Raw genomic sequence first — 16741 nt, 5'->3', positions numbered from 1 at the left:
TATTTTACTAGAATTGACAACTACAAACAATATACTGCAGCTTTTACATATTTGGCAGTACAAGTATTTTACAAACACTTTCCAACCCTTTTTGTGCATGCTTTTGTCATTGCTTTAAAAGACTGTTATACCAAAATAGATTAAAAACAAGGCTCTAATTAGTGCTGATATCTCAGCCCAGACATTGTCTTTGCAAAATTGGCGCATTTCACTGTGTGTGTGTGTGTATGTGTGTGAGTGTGTCACTCTTCTCCAAGTACTTCTGTTTCTGCAAACATTCCAAAACACGATTTTTAACTTGACTAATTGAGCTGAATTTATACTGTATTAGTGAGTGTTGTATATGACTTGTGTATTGATTTTTGACTAACATCTTATGATGTTCTTAAAAACACACAGTAAGGTCAGTCACAGGTAAGCAGCTCAGTTGTCTGCAGTTATTTTGGTTGAGGGGAGACAGAACCTGCTGGATGTAATTCCCACCTTCCAAAGTATACCTTGTTGCTGTGCTATCTCAGGGAGTACAGCGACACTGAAAGCGATCCCTCAACAAAGACTGTGTATCTCTGCTGGGGGAGCAATCATCAGTTTGTGGTAGTTTTTGGTCATCAGTATGCCTTCTCTAACTCTTTAAGGCAATATGTCATCAATAATGAAAGGATGTTTAAGGGTAAGATCAACATTATGTATATACCTGTGGTGTAAAATATATCTATTCTGTGACATAAAGTACACACATTATTGCTACACTATCATTTTATTATTATGAACAAATATTCAATAAAATAAGTAATAAAGCACTATCAATAAAAAAAAATAATAAAAAAAAAAAAAACAGTTTTTCAAGATAGCTTACAAAAATCGGGTTACGAATGTTGGCAAGAATGGAACTTATTTGTAACCCAAGGGTCATCTGTATATTAAAACCTAAGTCTGTATTGTCTGTCATTGAAAATATAGATTCACTGGAGAAAGACCAATATTCCATGCATGTTCAAGTGCCACATAAGCTTAGCAAGCTCCAGTAGTATTTTCTGACTACTGTTTTTGGTTAGCTTACTGGGATATGATGGCTAGAACTTTTTTAGAATATATTTCTGATTTGCTTTTTTGCCCATTTGAAACTACATTATTTTGGACAGTGATACAATTTTCATAATTTTGGTTCTGTGTACTCCCACAACAGATTTGAAATGAAGCAATCAAAATGTGATTGAAATGTAGACTTATAATTCAATGGATTTAACAAAGGATTTAACAAAAACATTGTTATGAGCATTTTAGAAATGACCTCCTGGAAAGTGAGAGGATATCTTCTTTTATGCATGGTCCCCTCATTCTCAGGGGCTCAAAAGTATTTGGAGAAATTAACATAATCATGAATATTATGATCATTTTCAATACTTGGGTGAAAATGCTTTGCAATGACTGCCTGAAGTCTGGAACCGATGCTGGGTTTCCACCCTATTGTTGGTTTGCCAAGGTTTTACTGCAGGTGTCTTCAGATGCTGCATGTACTCTGAACTTTCTGCCTTCTGTTTTGTCTTCAGCAAGTGAAATGCAAGTCCAGTTTGGGTTGAGGTGAGTTGATTGACTTGGCCATTGAAGAATATTTCTTTGCCTTGAAAAGCACTTGGTTTGCTTTCAAGGTATGTTTTGGCTCATTGTCCATCTGTACTGTGAAGCACTGTCCTATTGGTTTTGCAGCATTTGTCATAATCTGAGCAGACAGTACAGTCCTGTACACTTCTAAATTCATCCTGCAATTTCTATCAGCGGTTACATCATCAATAAACACTAGAGACCCATTTCAACTGGCAGTCATGCAAGCCCATGCCATAATACTGCCTCTTCCATGTTTCACAGATGATGTAGTATATTATAGATCATGAGCCATTCCTTCTCTTCTTCATACTCTTCTCTACACATCATTCAGCTACATACTGATTTTAGTTTCATTTGTGCAAAGAAAACTGTTCCAAAACTAGACTTTTTTTTACATATTTTCTGATAGTCAGATTTTGCCTTCCTATGCTTGAGGCTTACCAGTGGTTTGCACCTTTGGTAACCCCTCTGTGTTTACTTTCATGAAGTCTTGTATTGATTGTAGACTTTGTCAATGATAGGCCTACCTCCCAGAGGGTGTTCTTGGTTTGGCTAAATGTAGTGAATTGATTTTGCATCACTAAGGAAAGAATTCTGCAATCATCCAACATACTTGTCTTCCATGGTTGTCCAGGCCTTCTGGTGTTGCTGAGCTCACCAGTGGATTCCTTCTCTTTAAGAATGTACCAGATAGTTGATTTGACACTCCTGGTGTTTCTGCAAGTTCTCTGATGGGTTTGTTTTGTTTTCTGTGACTAATGGGCTGTTTTACTTGCATGGGCAGCTCTTTGGACCTCATGTTGCGAGTTCACAGAGACAGCTTCCAAATGCAAATTCCACTCTTGGAATCAATGGCAGACCTACCTGCTTAATAGTTAATTATGAGGGATGTGCTCATAGCTGGCTATGAAACAGCTTGTCAGTCAATTGTCCAAATACTTTTGAGCCCCTGTAAATGAGAGACTATGTACTATATAAAAATGGCTGTCATTCCAAAATGGCTCATACAATATTTTTGTTAATTTATGCTGAAAGACTACAATTCAATCACATAATGATTTCTTCATTTCAAATCTATTGTTGGGCATACAGAGCCAAAATTATGAAAATAGTGTCACACTGTCCAAATACTTATGGACCTACAGTAAGTGTAGCACTCTTGCCTCTTTGTGTGCTTCCATAGGAAGACACACAAAAATGCACTACTTTTAACAATATTTCACATTTTCTTTGTGCTCCTTATTACATTCACTCTTTAGGAACAAAAGGCAAATAGAGGACAGTTCGCATATCAGATAAAAGGTGGCCCTATACAATTAGATAAAACGGGCTGCAACAACTAATCGTCATAATCAATAAAAAAACAACAGCAATGATCACTTTCATCGATTAGTTGATTACATCATTAGACGGAGTACACTGTGCTGTGCAATTGAGTCACTACTTCATTCAGTTGTAAACGCATTTGAAAAAAGGCAGACAGTAAGCAAGTGCCAGAAAAGATAGTGTGACCTAAGACTTCCACAGTTTGGGAGCACTTTATTCTGAATGCAAAAAAAAAGGTTGTGAGCTGCAAAATGTGTACGTCTGACGTCTTATGGCATAAGATCACAAGGGAGATGCACAAACATTTGAACAGGAAACATACTGTTGCAGGCTCTGTGGAAGAGGAAGACTTGCCATCATCCCAGCAAGTTGAATGTTACTTCAGTGTTATGTGATACAGATAAATGAACACAATGTTTGCTAGCCAAGGCATAATGACATGACTTTTGATTTGAAATAATTTGAGTCACAGTCCAGCCCTCGACATGCAAATATAACACTAGTATATGCAACACAATTTCATGATAAGCAACTCAAAAAAATGTGTCATTAATAATTAGCTAGTAAATGTTCAGATTTCAGCTTGCCATATTTGGGTGTTATTTTGTTAATGACACTGTCAAATCAAGTCAGGTTGGGGAGCACGCACTTATACAGCACATTGCCACACACACCACAAGACGAAACAGCTCGGGATCCTGGTTGGCAACCCCCCAGGCAGACACAAGGTCCAGTACCACCCCCCAGGAATGATCATCTATCTGCCACAGCCAGGTGTTACGTGGGCGTCCCCTTGGTCTGGTCGAGCCACTCAGGTACTTAACAATGAGGATCCTGTGAGCTGGATCACCCTCAGGTAATCATTCCACATGCCTGATACTGATGCTGCCTCATAATACAGGTAAGGTGCCTCATTCGGGACTCCCATCAATACAAAGTCAAACCAGTGGTATTGGATTTTCCAAAGAGACACAGTACCGAAGGAGTCCAATCTTCATCTCAGGTCACTGGACTGTGTCCATGTCTCGCAACCATATAGTAAAATGGAAAGCACCAGGGGCTTCATGTATAACGCCGTGCGTAGAATTCACACTATAACATGGCATACGGACAAAAGTGGAAATGTGCTTACACACAAAAAAATCCAGATGCATAAATCTGTGCATACGTCAACTTCCACGTTCTTCCGCTACATAAATCCCTGTCAGCGTGAAAAGTAACGCACGTGCACACACCTGCTGTCCCATCCCAACTCCTCCCAGAATTACGGCTCTTTGAATATGCAAATCAATATAAATAGCCCTTAAGCTCAGCCTTCTGTGAAAAGGCAATGGCAAAAGCAAGAGGGAAAATAGAAGAATTTCAGCGAATACCAAGTGGAGGTATGGAAAAACTTACTATTTGTTGGTTTAAACAGTGGTATAAACAACAAAATGAAGTTGATCGAGTGACATAGCATGTCGGAGAAACTCGAAAGCTCACGTTCACAAAGTCGCACAGTGCCCAAAATAAAAAAAGAAATTGTCACATATCAAAGTCGCTGTAAAAAGGCGAGTCGTAGCCCACCGTCTGAGTGTCATATGAAAGCTTATTAGGGTACAGAGAAAAAAAAGGCACACAGTGGGGAAAAAGCATGAAATGTCAATTTTAATCTCTAAATTTCCACTTTAATCACATAGTTTATTTTGTCATTAAAGTAGAACAAAATAAAATTCATCTTAAAATCGTTTAATTTACTAGTTTCTCAATCCGATCGTAACTAGAGTAGCATGTTAAATGCTTTGTTTTGTATTTGATCTTCTATGTGCCGTGTGTGTGTGAATCACTACGTGCTTCCACGCCTGGCATTCACACCAAAGAGTTCAATCTTTGTCTCATCAGACCAGAGAATTTTCTTTCTCATGGTCTGAGAGTCCTTCAGGTGCCTTTTGGCAAACTCCAGGCGGGCTGCCATGTGCCTTTTACTAAGGAGTGGCTTCCGTCTGGCCACTCTACCATACAGGCCTGATTGGTGGATTGCTGCAGAGATGGTTGTCCTTCTGGAAGGTTCTCCTCTCTCCACAGAGGACCTCTGGAGCTCTGACAGAGTGACCATCAGGTTCTTGGTCACCTCCCTGACTAAGGCCCTTCTCCCCCGATCGCTCAGTTTAGATGGCCGGCCAGCTCTAGGAAGAGTCCTGGTGGTTTCGAACTTCTTCCACTTACGGATGATGGAGGCCACTGTGCTCATTGGGACCTTCAAATCAGCAGAAATTTTTCTGTAACCTTCCCCAGATTTGTGCCTCGAGATAATCCTGTCTCGGAGGTCTACAAACAATTCCTTTGACTTCATGCTTGGTTTGTGCTCTGACATGAACTGTCAACTGTGGGACCTTATATAGACAGGTGTGTGCCTTTCCAAATCATGTCCAACCAACTGAATTTACCACAGGTGGACTCCAATTAAGCTGCAGAAACATCTCAAGGATGATCAGGGGAAACAGGATGCACCCGAACTCAATTTCAAGCTTCATGCCAAAGGCTGTGAATACTTATGTATGCTTTCTCAATTTTTTTATTTTTAATAAATTTGCAAAAATCTCAAGTAAACTTTTTTCATGTTATCATTATGAGGTGTTGTGTGTAGAATTCTGAGGAAAAAAATGAATTTAATCTATTTTGGAATAAGGCTGTAACATAACAAAATGTGGAAAAAGTGATACGCTGTGAATATTTTCCGGATGCACTGAATCTTCGTAGTATGTGTTTAATTATTTTATCCATCTATTCTTCCAGCGTCGAGTCAGCACCAGCAAGAATACAGCGCAAGGCAGGAACAATCCGTGAACGGAGCGCCAGCGGCTCGCTAGCGCTGCGGCACCGTGTAGTTAAAGTTTTATCTGTATAACAAACATTTTCCTACATTTCATCTTAAAAATGATATCGTCATCATATGTAAATACGCTCTTTATGAAGTGGCTCAGGTTGTGCAATATTATAACTGTATGGCAAGTTTACAATGAGGTAATTGTACTTATTAGTATACGGTTCTACAAGGAGCACTTGATGGACTGATTGAGTGCGTTTAGAGTTCTTGGGATGAAACTGTTTCTGAACTGCGAGGTCAGTATAGGAAAGGCTCTGAAGCATTTGTCATATGAGAGCAGTTCAATAGACAGCATGGCGGAGGCAGCGTGTGCTTGATGCTGTATACCGATAATTCTCTTTCTGATCAGCTGCTGTACAGCTGTGATTCACACTCAGATACAGTGATATAAATACTCCCGAGTGGTGCAGTGAGAGGAATATGGAAAAAGATGATCTGATGTGGCAACACCTAATGGGAGCAGATGAAAGAAGAAGGTGCAGTGACAGTAACAACGCTAAAGCAGCTATGGTATTTGGAATACTTTGGCTATTCCCTGGACCATTATATTGTTTCAGGTTAATTACAATCAGATGCATTAAACTAATAAACAATATGCGGTTAATTTCAGTGTATTTATAAAGCCGCGTCAGGGATGTGGATCTAAAAAAAAAAAGGATAACCACACAGGAACAGTAGCAATGCTTTGACGCTGGGTGCCGCCAGTATGCAAAACTGAGCACTGAACTTGCGTACAACAGGGTATGAGCTACCGTGGAAATGTGCGTGGCTTTATGCCAAGTTTAGGTTTTATACATCGCGATTTGAGCGTGGAAACGTTCGTACGTAACATTTATGCGCACTGTTTATACATGAGGCCCCAGGACTCTAGAGACTTGGAGCTTTGTCCTTTTTCAAAGATATCGGGAGCACCACACACCCCTTTCCAGCAACTCTAAGACCCCCCCCCCTACTCCCAATCTGTCTACTGGCTTCAAAGTTAGAGTCACTGAAGACATGAATGTCACTGCCAAGGTAAGTAAACCTCTCAGCAAGAGGTCAACACTAAGCAGACAGACACACTGCTGATGGCTGTGCCCAAGAGGTCATTAAGGGCCTGGATCCAGAAACTCAGTCTCCTCGCTTAGTCTCTCAAGAGCCCCAAACAGAAACTCCATTGACTCCACGAAGATCACAGCATCTTCAGCAAAGTCAAGATCAGTGAATCTTTCTTCATCAACAGATGCGCCACAGCCGCTGGACCACAAGATCCTGTCCAACACCCAGTCCATGCAAGCATTGAACAGAGTAGGAGCAAGAACACACCCCTAACGATCCCCAGAATCAACTGGGAAAAACGTAGATGTTCTGCCTCCACTCTCCACAGCACAGTACCAGTGTATAGGCTGGCCGTGATATCTAGCAACTTTGGGGGGATGTTGCAAAGTCTCAGTATGTCCCACAGGATAGCTCAAACAACTGAGTCAAATGTTTTACGAAAACTGATAAATGCTGCAAAGAAACTCTGCCAATATTCACATTTCCATTCCAGGAGAACCCTCAGTGCCAGGGTGTGGTCGATGGCAGACTGCTTAGGCATAAAACCGGTCGCTGGTAGGTAAGCAAGTGATTACGAATCCTATTGAGGATGACCCTAGCAAAGGCCTTACCTGGCACAGAGAGCAGCATTATCCCCCTGTAGTTGCCACAATCAAGACGATCACTCTTCCTTTTCCAGATAGGCATGATAAGTCCCATTTACCAGTTAGTTGGGATGAAGCCTGTTTCTCAAATGAAAGCAAAGTTTGCTTGCAATGCAAGGAGGACAGCCTTACCACCAACCTGGAGAAGTTCACCCCATTTATAACAGATCCCTGCAGCCTTCCCTACCTTCAGCTGGTTCACCACCTGTGCAATCACAGTGAGACTGGGTGGTTCACAACTAATTAGAGGATCAGCCTCAAGAAGTGGACGCAGGGATTTCCAATGTCCCAGCCAGAAGATCAACTTTAAACAGCTAATCAAAGTAACTAGTCCATCGGGTCTCCCACATCACATTAGGATCAGTAAGTTGCACCCAGGTTCCTTACTCTGTACGTTCCTCACACAAACTGCGTGAAAACTCATTAGAAACAACCTGTTTTTGGAGTCTGGCCAGGTCCAGCCTCATTCTCCCTGTAGGTGGTAGCCTACTGGGCCTAAGCTGGATCTTCAGAATAGCAACAACATGTCTGTGATCAGAATTCACAAACTGGGCACTTCTGTAGACTGTCCAGTCTTATAAGGTCCTCCAGCGTCTGCCCCTCAAGGATGTGATCGATCTCCTTCACCGTACCACCAGTATTGGAGTACCAAGTCCAACGATGTGGCTCAGGGTGCTGGAACCAGGATCCACCAATCCGCAGCCCGACCTTTTGCTGTCACTCTGCTAAATTCCGATGGTGCAGTACACGCTTGCAAACACACGTAATGTCAGTGAGTGTGTGTGTGTGTGTGTGTTTAGAAAAAATGGTTGCAAAAAAGTCCTTGTTCGAGCAGAAAACTTTTTTTTTCCAGTATTGTGTACAAAGGAAATCAAAAAATTCCACAACATATCAATTTGCGACTGAAAGGCGTATTGCTCATTTCGAGTCAATCGACAGGAGCGGTATGGAAATGTGAAATGTTCAAGACTAGGTGGCTATCGGACTTCAGTTGGCTTTTATACAACCTAAAGGGAGAAACAATAATGTACAAGTACTGCTGCAACATGTCTAGTTTAGCAAATAAAACAGATTTTGTGGTAGGATCATGTGAAAGTCTAACAGCACACTCTTGACAGCAAATGACATGCAACAGGTTGTGACAGTGTATTGGCTGCAAGCAAAAGTGCCAAAGAATCTGTGGTTGTGAAAGATTTTCTAGACACAAAAAAAGATGCATGATGATGCAAAATGATAAAAACTTTTGGTTAAAATAAAGTTGGCATATTACATAGCAAGGAAGAATAGAGTTTCACACAAATGAAACCACTTGTTTTGCTGCAAAAGGAAAATAGTTATGACAGTTCCCAAACGATGTTCATTGTGCTGAACTATTTACACACATTACTTCAGATTTAAATAAATAAATAAAGTAATGATGGGGCAACAGATTCTTCTCTTGTGGAATATTGTGGTGGTCAGATATTTACATGATGCTTTGCCAGTAAACTGTCTCCGTCACAGAAACTGGAAAAAAAACATAAATTACATGTTTAATTTTGAAGTGTTGGTTTACTGGGATTCTGAATACAGAAGCCAAATAGTGAGTTTAGTTAATGTATTGAAAACTGTTGTGTTTTTAAGGAAATTGTGCGTGTGTGTGTTCATTACATAACTAAAGCCAGAAGTGCTACTAAGTGTTTTATTTCTATTTATTACTCTTTATTTTCAATGTATTATTATATACATTTTGTATTATAAAATCCATATTATGTTCAAAATATCTACAAATAGTTCATTTTTAAAAAATACATTTCTGAAAATTTTCATAAGCCTGTTTGTTTGGTGAAAAGTTCCATTTTATGCACTTTATGTATTTCATTTGAAATGAAACATTTTTATGACCCAACTAATCAATTACTCAATAAAATCATCAGATTAGTCAATTGTCAAAACAATTGTTAGTTGCAGCCCTAAATGATCCTAAAACAGTTACTTTATTAAACAAACACAGGACTAAGGTAGTAAGAACTAAAATAACAAAAATTTTATACTGTTTGGAATAAAAGCAACGATAATTCTATTGTATCAATTCAAAAAAAAGCCAACAAACCACTTATTACTCACCCTGCTTTCTCTAGAAGGAGATCGTGATTTTCTACGAGGTGATCTGGACCTAGAACGGGAGGATGATGAGGATGACCGGGAAGAAGAAGATGAGGAGGAGGAGGAGGAAGACGAGGACGAGGAAGAAGAGGAGTTAGAAGAAGAGGAAGATGAAGATTCTCTGCGACGGCTTTCTCTTTTTTCCAGAATGATGTTCTCCACCTCTTCTGATGGAGGAGAAGGAGGCAGCACTGTAGCTGCTGATTTGCATATCGCCTCCTCCCCTACTTTTAAAGTACTGGGCTGTATCTGTTCTTCTGAAGGTTTAACCAATTGACTGTTAATATTAACTTCTGCATGAAATGATGTGGCCGCATCAGAAGACTCACCATGGCTATCTTTTGCCTGTTCTGAAATAACTAGTCCTATCTCATGTGTCTTATTCACTGGAAAAATGTTAGTGTCATGTACTTCCTCATCCTTTATTATCTGTGATGGTTCAGTTTCTAGCACATTGCCTGGCGGTGGTATTTCATGTAATACTTCAGTACTACAAGGGCTGGATTCTTCACATATTTCTGTCAAAATGGGAGTATCTTCATTACTTCTGTCTTTTACAACAGATGATAGATCAACTAAAGCTTTCGATTCATTCAAATTTACTACTGAGCTATGTTCTTGCTTGTCTTCTATCAATATGGAATCAATACACTGTCTTACATGCTCTGGCTGATGGATATTTTCAGTTTGTTCCTGTGCTTGAACAAATTGATTATGAGCATCATCATTTCTAGCAGACATCTCCACCTCACTGACTAGTACAGCCTCGGAGGACTCTGACACATCTTTTTGTAGCTGACCTTGCTTCACACTTTCTTTGTCTTCTTGGTTTACAGAACTGTCTCCTGCAATTGTTTGAGACTCTGATGACACACATTCTACCAAAGACTGACTGTGATGACTTTTGTTGACCTCTTCTATGCTAGAAGGGAAGAGATGTACAGGTTTTGTCTGATACTGAGGTTCTGTTTTTGGAGATGGGGGGGTATCTGTAAATCGTCTGTACTTTCTGTGTGGTTTCAGAACATCGGTTTCACTCTTCTGTGAAATAGTTAAAGCTGAAGTAGTATGTGTATCCAACTGTTCACTTGCCTCAGAGGAAATTCTAGTATTTGTTTCTGATTTTTTGTCACATTTAGTAGAAAAAACATCAGTAGAGTCTTCATGTAGTAGGGCCTTTTCTTGACTCGATGCATGAGGAATTTCACTAAGTGTTTTTTCACTTGGGATTGCAACCTCTCTCTCTAGTTGCAAAAGACTGGATGTATTTGTTATGTCACTGTCTGTAGAGTGTTCCAGTTGCTCTTTTTGTGTTAAAGCCATATTACTGTCTGACATCACAATGCTGTCATTCTCAGGAGTGGTATGGGTTAAAGTGTCAGGTTTGTTATTTGAATCATCTTCGGGGTCATCAGCTGGACATATTCCTCTACTTTCATTAGTAGTATAATCTTCCACCCCTGTGATATCCTGGAGTATAGGCAGATCTTCAGCAGTTTCTTCTGCTGATCCTGAATTATGGTTTTCTTCTATATCTGACCTTTGAAATGAAACATTTACTTCATCAGCCGCTAAAGACTCCACCTCTCCCTTCTCACATGCCTCAGGATGCTCAGTTAATGGTGAACCCTCTGAAATTTCTGCTAATGACACTTCTGAATGTACAAAAGATCCAGTCTCAATAACACACCTTAATAAAGGCTGCTGTTCGGGTTGAGAAAGGGATTCAGCACTATCTGTTACTTTGGTGTACTCTTCAGAAACATTTTCTGGACATTTAGAAATTGTATTCTCGCTGGACTTAGGTGGTTTAACTTCCTCTTTGAGCTTTGATGTTTCGGCAGCTTTTTCTGATCTGGTCAAATTATCTGTAGATTCGTTATCAATTTCATAGATATCCTTGGCTTTATCAGCTAATTGCAAATCTTCGGCTGGTGTGCTACCAGATGTTTCAGATGACAAATAAAAATGTAGTGATTGTTCTAATGAATCTAAACTTCCCCTGACTTTTTCTGGGGTTTCACTATATCCTTCATCAGACAATATATGAGGGCATATCTCAACTTTAGCCTGCCACTGCTCTACATTAACATTCTGGGAAGTTGCGTCATTTTGCTCATCTATCTCCTGTCTACTTTCTTCCTTTCCAAATGCACTAGAATCTCCTTTTTCTTTACAATGCACTTCTAGTTCTTTAGATGTCAATAATCCTTCTTCTGCCTCCTGCGCCTTTATGGTGTTTTCTGATATAATCTTAGGTTCATCAAGTATTATATCAGCTATTTCTTTGGATGGAAGGATTGTTATTGATTCCATGCTAGGTTCCTTCGGTGCTAGAGTAATCTTTTCACAAAACTCTGCTTTAGTCTTGGTCTCTATTTTCCTCCTTTCTAAACTGTTCACATTTTCCTCCTGTTCAGTTTCTTTAATTAGTGGTCCTGGTTGTTCTTGAACTACCTCTACTTCCACTCTTCTGTTTTTTTCTCCTTCCTTATCCAAATCTTCAAGAACACACAAACATTGATCTTCCTTTGGAGAGCATGTTCCTTCACCATCTTTCTCTAATAATGGAGGGCTTTGTTTTGGAGTATCAGGAAGAGGAAATGTTTCAGGAACAGCATCAATGGTTGGCAATGCCAAAGCAGGTGGTGTATTTTCTTCTGTCAACTGTTTGGATCTCTTTGATCTTTCTTTAGGTATAAATGCGGATTTCTCTTGAGGTTCCAAAACAATGACTTCTTGAGTTTCTTTTACTATATGTTGTAATTCACATAACTTCAAATCTGTGTCAATCTTTTCGCCTGTTGATGATTTTGACTTTTTTGGAGATCTTGATGTTTTGAATTGCTGCTTCTGTACAGAAGATTCTTCAGATTCACCAACTTGTTTTCCTTCCTTTGATCCACTGGTCACTTTCTCAAGAGCTACCAAAACAGCACTCCCACTGCTGTGTCCTGTGGATTCCCTATCACTTATGACTCTCACAGATAATGAAGCGACAGCTCTCGGGGTAGGAGACGGATCTTCAGTTGCAATAACAGCATCAGATGTTGCTAAAAGAAGAGAAGAATCCTTGGTTTGGCGGGAAGAAGACCGCCTAGGCCGGGATTCTCTTGCTTGCTCAAATGCTGGAAGCCCTGCTTCAGTTGGTTTATCTAAAACTGGAGAAGTACCCAGATCTGAACATAAGGAGCTCTCCTTTGAACTACGAGACCTCCTAGGTCTCTCTCTAGTTACTTCACACTGTGTATGCAAATCTGATTCATCACCACAAACAGAATCTGTCGACCGCTTTGAGATTTGGTTATCAGCTGAAGTAAGTAAATGATCCCCATGTTCTACTGGCTGATGTACAACTGGGCTTTGCTGAGATGAAGTAGCAGATGTGGTCTGTGATCTTGAGCTTGATCTACGCCGGGCTTCCCTTTGAGACAAATTTCTTTGTTTAGTTTCAGGAGGAGGAGAGGGGGAGACTCTGACAAATGACCTCCTTTTTGTGACTGAGGTTTTACTGCCTTCCACCTGTTAAAAGAAACATTACTGGGTTTGAAAGCATGTTGTAGACAAATATTCTTATTTATTACTGAACTAGAACAAATTGGTAGTGAAAAGGAACAATAACATTATTACTTTTGTAACCAGTTACAAGGTGGAAATTTAAATGCTTCTGAAGTTCCCACAACATATCATTACTGTACATTTGTACATTTCCAGTTTCTCTTACTTGAGTTTAAGAAAAAATAAGCAAATATTTACAAGAATCTGCATTTTCAAGGGGCTCTGAAGTTTTCAGTACAACAATAAACATCATCAGCCATAAAATTGTAGCACCCGATAAATTATTTGCCTTCTAAGCAAACTGTACAAAACACAATTTACACACATACAGGTAAGTAACACCAACACCATGGAAAGAACCTTTTCCATGCCCACTATGTTTGTATATGTTTTTTCTTAACTGAAGGGTGACAAATCAGGGAATGAAACAGTCGGTATGTTTACAAGCACGCACATAACCGGGTTAAGGTAAATAACCCTATTTAGGCAGATTCCTGGTTTCTTAACAACCTGTGCTTACATGCACAAGTAATCTTCTGGAGGTCTCCTTTTGCAAAACAACATCCAGCATCATTAAACTACACAAAAAAGAGCCAAACGTCAACATCGGCCACTGTAAACCCAAAAATAAAGCATGATGCCTGTAATCATTTTCTTGTGTTTTATAGCTATGTTTAATAAAATTGATGCATTTTTTTTTATAGGTTTCTGTTACTGGATTACATCCAGCAAACTTTATTTTCTACCTGGCTGTGGGATTGAGCCCTGAAAAGGACCCAGTATTTTTCTTCTTACATTATAGCCAGTGCTGTTGAAATAACAACACAGATGTTTTTACTTCAGCAAGTGTTGCATTAGGTTACTCATTACTTTAAAAAGTAATTGGGCTACTTAACACACATTACTTTTAATGTGTTATCCTTCTCCTCTTGAGATTGTGTCACTGAGTTTAGCACTGTACGTCCAGCTCATCAACACAAATTTAGAAATTTCTGAAATATTGAGACACCTTATTTCATTCAAGGGAAGAAAAATTGCAATTGCCCAAACATTTGGAAATTTATTTTATGGATGCTTTTACCCATGGCTGCTGAAAGTGTGTGTAAAGCAATTACAAGTGCAGTCTGACAAGAGTGCAACACACATGTGCAGACTACAAATTTCTTACAGTAACACAGTTAAGGGTTTACATGGACACATAATCAGATTCTTTGCAGAGGAAGCTGCATCTGTTAATAAGGTTTCTCAGGGGCCAATAACCTGATTTCTATAAAAAGAAAAAGGGTTTACATGTAATTTTAGAAATCAGATTTTTGTGAATAATTGGATTATTGAGATGCATGTAAACATGCCAATTGTAATGAGCAGGATCCAATCAGGGAAGAGCCTTGTAATAAGCATGAACCAGTCTAAGTGCAATAGTGTTTTAAGAAATTTTCATTTTTAACTATTCATAATGAAATGCCACACTGGCCTTTTAAAAGTCTCCAGCTCTGGAAACCATCTTCAGAAGTATTAGTTGTCATCAGTTGTAAATGCTGGGGTAGTGTGGATGAAAGGAAAAAATTTAGAAAAATGCCTGCATTTTTAAACATTAACATACTAGTGTGGACAGGGCCATAGACTGACAGACAGATGCAGCTTTTATTTATTTGCAGGGGAAATTTAAAAAGTACCGTAATCCCTCACTATATCGCGCTTCGCCTTTCGCGGCTTCACTCCATCGCGGATTTTATATGTAAGCATATTTAAATATATATCACGGATTTTTTGCTGGTTCGCGGATTTCTGCGGACAATGGGTCTTTTAATTTCTGGTACATGCTTCCTCAGTTGGTTTGCCCAGTTGATTTCATACAAGGGACGCTATTGGCAGATGGCTGAGAAGCTACCCAACGTACTTTTCTCTCTCTCTCTCTTGTGCTGACTTTCTCTGATCCTGACATAGGGGGATTGAGCAGGGGGGCTGTTCGCACACCTAGACGATACGGACGCTCTAAAAATGCTGAAAGATTATCTTCACGGTTGCTACCTTCTGTGCAGCTGCTTCCTGAAGCGACATGCTGCACGGTGCTTCGCATACTTAAAAGCTCGAAGGGCACGTATTGATTTTCGATTGTTTGTTTTTCTCTGTCTCTCCGTCTCTCTCTCTCTCTCTGCTCCTGACGGAGGGGGTGTGAGCTGCCGCCTTCAACAGCTTTGTGCCGCGGTGCTTCGCATACTTAAAAGTCAAACAGCCCCATTGATTTGTTTGCTTTTCTCTATCTCTCTGACATCTGCTCCTTACAAGCACTCCTTTGAAGAGGAAGATATGTTTGCATTCTTTTAATTGTGAGACGGAACTGTCATCTCTGTCTTGTCATGGAGCACAGTTTAAACTTTTGAAAAAGAGACAAATGTTTGTTTGCAGTGTTTGAATAACGTTCCTGTCTCTCTACAACCTCCTGTGTTTCTGCGCAAATCTGTGACCCAAGCATGACAATATAAAAATAACCATATAAACATATGGTTTCTACTTCACGGATTTTCTTATTTCGTGGGTGGCTCTGGAGCGCAACCCCTGCGATGGAGGAGGGATTACTGTATACCGAAACAGCATTTTCTCTCTGATAAGATAAAGGACTTTGTTTACATCCAAACAGCTGGAAAAGGTTTAAGTGGCAACTTTTGGGCATCTTAATTGCAGGACTTGCATCCAGCCTCAAAAAACTCAGTATTAAGAAGTCTAACTTAAAAGTAAGACAATGATCTTTCTAAATTAACAAAAACACTCACAAATTCTTAATCACTAGGTAAGACTTTGTGTAGAACAGTGTCACAGAAAAAGCAGACTTTGCTATGAAAATTAGTATTTCGATTCAAAATGTTGATGGTAATAGTTTAAATCTTTGAACAACCAGGAAGCTCAGTACCAAAATTTATTTAACACTTACGATACTGGAGAGCCACATTGGCTGCAGGTTTTCATTCTCACTAGTTTGCTAATTAGTGACTAGTTTTTACTACTAATTAACTTAATTTATTTCCTATTTAAGACTCAGACTCTTTAAATCAGGGTTGAGTAACGTCGGCCCTAGAGGGCTGCAGTGGCTTCAGGTATTTAGAAATCATTCATTGCTGATAAAGCACTTATTGCTCAAGTGCCATTTTTCTGCATGATTTTAGTTGTCTTGCTTATTAAGATTCTGAACCCTTAATTGTTTATTTTAGTCTTAAACCACTATATTCATTGTTTTATTTGTTCCTTATTTGCACTAAGATGCAAATGACAAAGGAACCAGCAGTTCTACACCTGGCATGTCTCCATTTCTACCCATGTGTATTCATCATTCACTATTTGGTTTAATTAAGCACTCAAAAGGAAACTGAAGAGAAAGTGAAGAACTGAAAATTACTTCATTACTTCCATTTTAGGCTACACATCACTTGGATGATACATGTATCATTAGAAAGGAAAAAAAATCTATGATTTAAGAATGAACTGACATGGTAGAGTTAAAACACTAATAAACCATGGAATTAAATAAGATCTGTTATTAGTGAGGATTGGCTACTAATCA

The 16741-nt window shown here is 39.4% G+C and overlaps 1 protein-coding gene across 4 annotated transcripts in view; it reads right to left on the bottom strand.

The window, feature by feature from the left end:
- acin1b (apoptotic chromatin condensation inducer 1b) overlaps positions 1-16741 on the bottom strand; it is a 213644-nt gene that overhangs the window by 99268 nt on the left and 97635 nt on the right. For all 4 annotated transcript variants that reach the window (XM_051922286.1, XM_028793641.2, XM_051922287.1 and 1 more), the window contains one exon: positions 9586-13146. In XM_051922286.1, the coding sequence (XP_051778246.1) occupies positions 9586-13146 (3561 nt within the window). The remainder of the gene's footprint in view (positions 1-9585; positions 13147-16741) is intronic.

The sequence above is a fragment of the Erpetoichthys calabaricus genome, chromosome 2, assembly GCF_900747795.2.
Source record: "Erpetoichthys calabaricus chromosome 2, fErpCal1.3, whole genome shotgun sequence".
NCBI classification, from domain to species: domain Eukaryota; kingdom Metazoa; phylum Chordata; class Cladistia; order Polypteriformes; family Polypteridae; genus Erpetoichthys; species Erpetoichthys calabaricus.
Note: the sequence above shows the minus strand (reverse complement) of the source record. Positions and strands in the feature narration are given on the sequence as shown.